At 37.8% G+C, this 6,916-nt stretch overlaps 1 protein-coding gene across 1 annotated transcript; it reads right to left on the reverse strand.

The window, feature by feature from the left end:
- Window positions 1-4,366: 4,366 nt before the first annotated feature.
- On the reverse strand, window positions 4,367-6,219 carry LOC145218727 (uncharacterized). The gene is made up of 2 exons (XM_080086134.1): window positions 5,945-6,219; window positions 4,367-5,405 (listed from the first exon to the last, which is right to left on the reverse strand). Exons 1-2 carry the CDS (start codon window positions 6,168-6,170, stop codon window positions 4,615-4,617), a joined length of 1,017 nt encoding a protein of 338 aa, XP_079942260.1. The 5' UTR covers window positions 6,171-6,219; the 3' UTR covers window positions 4,367-4,614.
- Window positions 6,220-6,916: the final 697 nt, after the last annotated feature.

The following is a 6,916-nucleotide window of genomic DNA, read 5'->3' on the forward strand; positions in this document are numbered from 1 at the left end:
CATCACTGGTTATATGCGGTATTTATTGCCACCGGCCGAAAAGTCACGATTTAACTTATCTGCGTATACACAAGTTGGTTTTAGGACACTTACAATGATTGCCGTGATGCCCTCGCTTGACATACGTGTTACAGGAAATGACCAGCAAAATATAGAGCAAAATTGCGAGATCCAAAATCACCAATGCCAGATTAACTAGTCTTTGGTCTGTGACGTCATCCAAGTTGAGAACGAACGTGGTGTTGTCGTCAGTGTTTACAATCGTCACCAGAGAACCATTCGTTTTTAGTGTTTCAAGCATTGCTAAACTGTTTTAGAGATTGGTAACGGTTAAGGTATGATATCTAAAAAACTTAGTTGCATCTATGGAAACAAGATTTTTGTTATTGGGTTATATATCGCTTTGAAACATTTTTTTAAAACAAACAGCTTTGCCATTAGAGGAAAAGCATTTGTTATTTTAAAGGCTTGCACGATCTTCCCGTGTTTTTCCTTTTTTAAAAGCGCAATTAAACAAAAACTCAAAAAAGTACTAAAACAGCGACCCTTAAATGAATTTTGCGCTGGATTTCTTTTGTGCTAAAACTCATTTATGAATGGCAACTTTTATCTAATGGTTTAGGGCTCGGTGATGAAGTTCGGATGTGTATAACAACGGTGAAACCTTGTTTTGATCTCCACCATTTACTGAAGTTGCAAATTAATTTTCTTTCACAACTTATTGTGTTTTTAAGCCTCATTTCGCTTTTACCAGAAAAAAATGGTTCGTTATTTTGTCGCAAGCTTATGAAGTTTTAAAAACCCCAGTTTGAACGTGCCACACACAGGATTCCCGCGGGTATGGAAAACCTGGAAAGGTTATGGAATTTAAATTTGTATTTTTAAAGCCTGGAAAAGTTTTGAAAAAAGCCAAGTTTTGCAAAAGTCATTGAAAAAGTATGGAATTTGGTACCTGAAAATGCCAGTTAGAGTGAGGAATTTCATGTTACCTAACGTTTGTACATTCGTTGCAAGTATGGTAAATTGGCCACTTATACCAAAGTCTCTTTTCTGGTTTGCTATGGGAATTGCTCTATTCTTTTTTCGATTAAGGTTATGGAAATTCGGGTTTATTTCTTGAAAAGTTTTGGAAAAGTCATGAAATTTATAAACGAAAATTGCGCGGGAACCCTGCACACAAGACTGCTCGACTTTGGGAATGCTTTTAGTCTCAAATTAGAAACTGTACTCACTGTATGCGCTGCGCTTCTCATTTTGCTGCTCATGCTTTTTACTCTTGTATTTTAATCTTTAAATTATCAAAGTATTGTGGTAATAGATCAAAACCACATTAACAGTGTTAAGTGTGCAGGAAATTTCCATTGCACCTTTCTTCATTGTGATGAACTTATCAGCATATAAAACTCATGCACTTCTCTCTTTACCGCAGTTTTTAACAAAACATCGCTTAAGGCATTGCCATCGTCACGTTTACATGTAAATAAGTTTACCGTGAATATATTATTCAAAGTAGAGTTTACAAAAACCACACAACGCAGCATCAGCAAAGCAAAAGTCGCGTACGACATTTACAGATAAAACCTTTAGGACCTAAACGCTTTTTAAAGCAATGGTTACCTTGCCTAATCATTTAAAAATGAAAAATATATCTAACGTTGCTGGCCTTTGCTAAATAAACCAGAAAACATTTCGGTTTCAACTTTTTCCCCTGCAACTATAGTATAATTCTGCACACAGTTGCTAAGCCTTGGTCACCAGCTCAAAACAAAATCTTCCTGACATATTGCCCGCCATCGTAAACTCAAATACCTTTGATGGACAAAAAATAACGCTCGTACTGGACGTATTAATCCAATTTAGATATAGATTCCAAATTGACATGTCATTACTGTCATGTAAAAAGAATCAGGTAAAACGCCCTTTTGAATCGACCTGTCAAACTTGAGAAGGATGTAGTGGTGCAAATACCTAAATCCTTTCGCGGCTTTAATGGCACGTTTACTATGTCGAGGTATATATATATATGTGTGTGGCCTTTATTTATTGTCAATCAACTTCGAACTGTATAGCTTTGTTGCGAAACTGTGTTGTTCACAACATTATACCGTTTCTAAGAAATATGGCATGTAAATCAGTCAACGATGTTATGCAAGTATTGGTGTACATACGGGAAAAGAGCAAAAAACAACCTGCTTTACCAGAAAAATACCCAAATCTTTTGCGTTTTAATCAGTAGGCTGCTAGAAAAATTAAATATTACGGACCTAGCTGGCACTGTTGTTCGCTGATATACGTTGCGTGCAGTGGTGGGATTCAGCCGGTTCGCACCGGTTCTATATAGAACCGTCTCACGAAATTTTATGAGATCAGCGAACCGGTTAGCATTACTGGTTTCTGTCAATGGACTTTTTGTAACAGAACCGGCTGAAAAATATGACTTTTGTTATAGAACCGGCTGACAGAAAATTTGAATCCCACCACTGGTTGCATGTCATATTAATTATCCTTAAGCGTTGAACTGTCGATCACGAAATGGTTTCAAATACGACATCGACATACACTGCAAACTCCGATTATGCCCGTCAATACCTATTATACACAGCAATATCTACTTAATCACTGATGATGTGATATCTAAATATTTACCGAAATGTTTCAATAATAAAGTACGTCGCTTTTCAGCCTATTTTGGCCGTTTTATTCCTGATTAAACTTATGAACAGATCCTTGTAACATCTCATCTAGTCGGTGGTTACACTTATAAAACTCAAAACAACTGAACTGCGCGGGGGCATTATGGCCTCGAGAAAACGTGAAAATGATCACTTGCACCCTTGTTTGTTGGTTGCATTTTTTGTGTGCAAAATGCAAATGCATGAATGTCATTAGTTTGACAAAGCGTAGGGAAGTCATTAGTTTACCACGATTCTTTTGGTAAGTGCCGGAAGAGCCCTATAATGTTGTCTATATTGATGTAAATTAGTGGCCATAAACAGGGCTGGGTAAAGCTCTACAGAGCCCTTAAGTACTTTGGTGTCCTATACAGTGTAAGCTTATGACCAGAGAATGGATGGGTGTCAAGCGAAGCGACCCTTCAAGTCGAAGCGATCTTTGCTACATTTAAATTGTTGAAGGACGGCATAATATTGAATTATTAAATCCGACTACCTGACACATTTAAATTCTGATCGACCACTAATAACTCACTATGAAAAATTATATGTTGCCCTATTTTCCTTAAAGCCGTAAGCACGTGCTCGCTCTGTCAAATGGGTAACCAGTCATGGCCAGACCATTTTAGAAGCAATTGGCGCGTAACACTAACGAACACTTGTCCCCACTGTGATAAAACCGGCAAAGGTTTGCAACCGGGGTTTAATGGTTTTCTGAACACATCATGATTTAATTTGCTCTTTACAGTTGTTGCATTTGTATTCATCTCAAACGAACAAACTTTTAACCCCAAATATGGCTTTTCTGCGAAATACCCTATCGCTTTGTCAATGTCAATCCAAGGTTTCAGTTCCCTATTTGAACCTTATAAGGTATATAAGGGATATATATCACTTTGATGTTTTTACCCCAAAGAACAAAGGTTTCTGGGGGTTTCTGGCTACACGTAAACTTAGAATGTTGTTTAACGCCCACTCCTCGTTCGTGCTCTAGAACGTTAACAGATCCACCTACATTTTGTTGGTATGCAAATCTGACACTAAAATTACGTTAGTGGGAAACTCATTTTTTTAACATCATACGACACGTCTATAGACTTCGTACTTCGTATCCGCAAGGGAGGAATTGACTTTAATTAACGTGTGGTTTGTAAATAGATACTTTAACTCTAGTAATATAACCTGTAAAGTTGATAAAAGGCCCAACTTTAATTTTTTTTGATGGTTTAGCATCTACTATGTAGTGTATTCAGAGGAATGAACATGTTTTGAATTATTAAGTGAGGAATTCGCCGAAAAAGTTTGTAAACCACTGATTTAGAATCTAACATGTTTCCCAAGTGAAAAACGGTTTGGAGACTGTTTGGGCTCCAGGGTCCTGTATGTCGTTCAAAATGCAAGTGCGGTACATCGGCAATGATATCGCCTGGCTCCGTTGTATGATTAAACTAGGATGACTATCTTGACCTCATTTTACCATCATTGAATCAATGCCCAACGTAAGTCCATTGATTTGTCATCAGAGCTTATTTAGTTAGATTTTGGCATATTGCATTGTCACATTAAATTGGAAATTTAAAGCGATTACGTATTTCCATTAGCTGCATGAGATATAAAGAAAGGGTAATTTGTGCTTTCGTGCACCTCCTATCTTGAATTGTAGTTGCTCAAAAAGTTTGTTTTGTGGTAACACATTTTTTATTCTAATAAGCACAGTTTTGGTGAAGAAAAAAAGAATTTTTATGTAATGATACAATTATGATACGATAAACGACACGGGGGCCAAAATTCTTGCCATCGTTCTTGGTGAACATTGTACGTCCTTGCAAAATGTCCAGTGCAAACACGCTATTTTCCGCTGTGCATGATCCCTCTCCGTCAACCTTTATAGAGTTACGCACTGCACAGCAATCATTTCCTCCAATCACAAGCCGCTTTCCAATCACGAGGTTACACTGTACACGTGGCTGGACTTGGTACCATAGCGCGACAGGTTTTTGTTACTGAAGTAGCAAGGAAAGAGTCTCTTTCGCCAGTCGGCAAACGAGCAAATTAGCGCTACGAGATTGATGACCATATTAAGGCCGTACGCAGTATGTCGGATGTATCCCAGGCTCTGTGAGTTCGCTATAGCGTATACAGCTTGCGCAGAATCGGATACAATACAGATGGCAGCTGTGATGAAGGCCCGCTTTACAACTGGTATCACGGACTTTGAGTCGAACCCGTGATGGAGCATATGTTTCCTATGAAGGTACAAAGGATGGACAAATAGGAATAGCAGCGTCGCTTGGAAGAGAACTGTTGATGTGACTAGCATGCCCCACTTCAAAGCATTTCCATCACGACTTTGAACTTTTAAACACCCCAACTTGGAAGTTTCATACGGTGGAGCAGTAAGAAAAACTATTGAATTGCTGAGGATCATAAAGGTCAGGAAGAAGACACTGGCTTTGCTCATTAATCTAATCCATTTTTTGGTTTCTTTTTTGATTACAGGGTTGCTGTAGAAAAGCGAGTACACCCGGAACCAGAGAGCCAAATACACGCTGACGAATGTAATGATTCCACAGACAGTCGTGATCCTCTGTTGTATGGCGCAGTACGGCTCGTATTGACGAACGTACAGAGGAAGGTTAATGAGGAAATAGACCAGAATCGCCGAAGCACAAAGAAGGGTGAGCATGCTAAGTAGCGTGGCACCGTTCTTGTTGTTTGAAATTCGTACGTCGCCTGTAATCGACAAAGGATGGTTATTAAAATTATTGAACAACTGGTGTGTGCAGGTTTAAGTTATGTGACACAGTTTGTATAAATACTCCGTTAACGTTTTCACATTAGTCCTTTAAGAGTCGATCCTGGATTAAGACATATTTCGAATATTTTGTCTGTTGAAAACGTGGTTTTACGGTGTCATTAAACAAGAATGTCGTGAGGATTGACTCTAGATGGACTAATGTGCTTTTTACTACCGTATAATATGCCTATTTAATATAAGCCATGACATTGCACATTTTAGCGTTTGTCCAAAGCCCTCTTGTCCCCTTTTTGAAACTTGGTTTTAGGCTGCGATGCAAACAATAGTACGATGAGAGTTGGCATTTGCGCTGATATGCTTTTTAATACTAGCTTATATGTCTTTGGTATAAGCAATGAAACCGCACTTTCGTATAGCAATAATTTAAATAATAATAATGTATTTTTCGCAAATTAAATTCTCAATGTCGATTCATGTAACAACAAACTCAATTTTTGAATTTCAGTTAACTTACATCGGAAACGAAGTTGCTTTTTCCAAGTGAAGAAGGAAAGCGAAATGATGACATACATAATGAACGCAGACATCATAGTGGAGAAGATCATGGATACATACCACTGCCAGTTCATGCTCTCAGCATCGGGAAAAACGGTGCTGGTTGGCAAGCTACCATTTTGTAAGTCGTTTTGTTGTGTTTCAGCATCTTTTACAGAGTTGATTAGTGTCGGTTGCTTATCCATTTCGGTTTAAGCAGTTACAACTATACGGTTTTACCACATTTGGTTTAAGGCGGCCAGATCTGTAAAAACGAAATATTTGAGTACGAAAACAATTTATAACCGTAGAATAAGTTGTTTTTCTCATTTTTTAATGAAACAACAATCAAATGCGCATAAAATCTCGTTTTGGTTAAGTGTTAACTCTTTTCACACCATTTAACCTACATAGGCACTCTAATATTAAAAAATAACATTTTATTATTGTAAAACTAGCGCAATGAAACCTTGTTTTTCTCACACATGTGAACACAATATGCACACCGTGCACCTTGCGTATACACTTCCATATATGGTCAAATAGGACACGTCACATTGTTATGCGTCACTTGCACAGACCCGCTTGTCACAATGTCGTCACATATAGAGAATGAATTTCAATATTACTACAGCAACGACAATGATGTAAAATACCGTTGTACTTATTAAGTTTCATTAAACGTTACAAGGTCTATAATAGCGGTATAGAAATTAATTATTTATTGCTTGAAATCGACACCAATCGATATTTAGCTGTGTAATTTCAATTAGGTCACACTCCTTAATTCCCATACATTTCGGGTTTGAATTTCTTTCCGCAGTATATACTATACTACGCAATGTCAGTATTATAGTAAACGCAATGTGCTATGCTGACTGCCCTCTTAGGAGGCAAACGCGAGTTCTAAAACTGGACCTAAACTAAAATTAGGGTTTTGAATTACTTACCT

This window comes from Phallusia mammillata, chromosome 3, assembly GCF_965637545.1.
Source record: "Phallusia mammillata chromosome 3, kaPhaMamm4.hap1.1, whole genome shotgun sequence".
Taxonomy (NCBI): domain Eukaryota; kingdom Metazoa; phylum Chordata; class Ascidiacea; order Phlebobranchia; family Ascidiidae; genus Phallusia; species Phallusia mammillata.

Bases quoted from the DNA above. Each gene is read 5' to 3' on its own strand.
- LOC145218727 (XM_080086134.1), bottom strand. From the start codon at position 6,170: ATGGATAAGCAACCGACACTAATCAACTCTGTAAAAGATGCTGAAACA. The intron at 5,406-5,944 runs GTAAGTTAACTG...TGTCGATTACAG, and splicing joins AAAGCAACTTCGTTTCCGAT to GCGACGTACGAATTTCAAAC.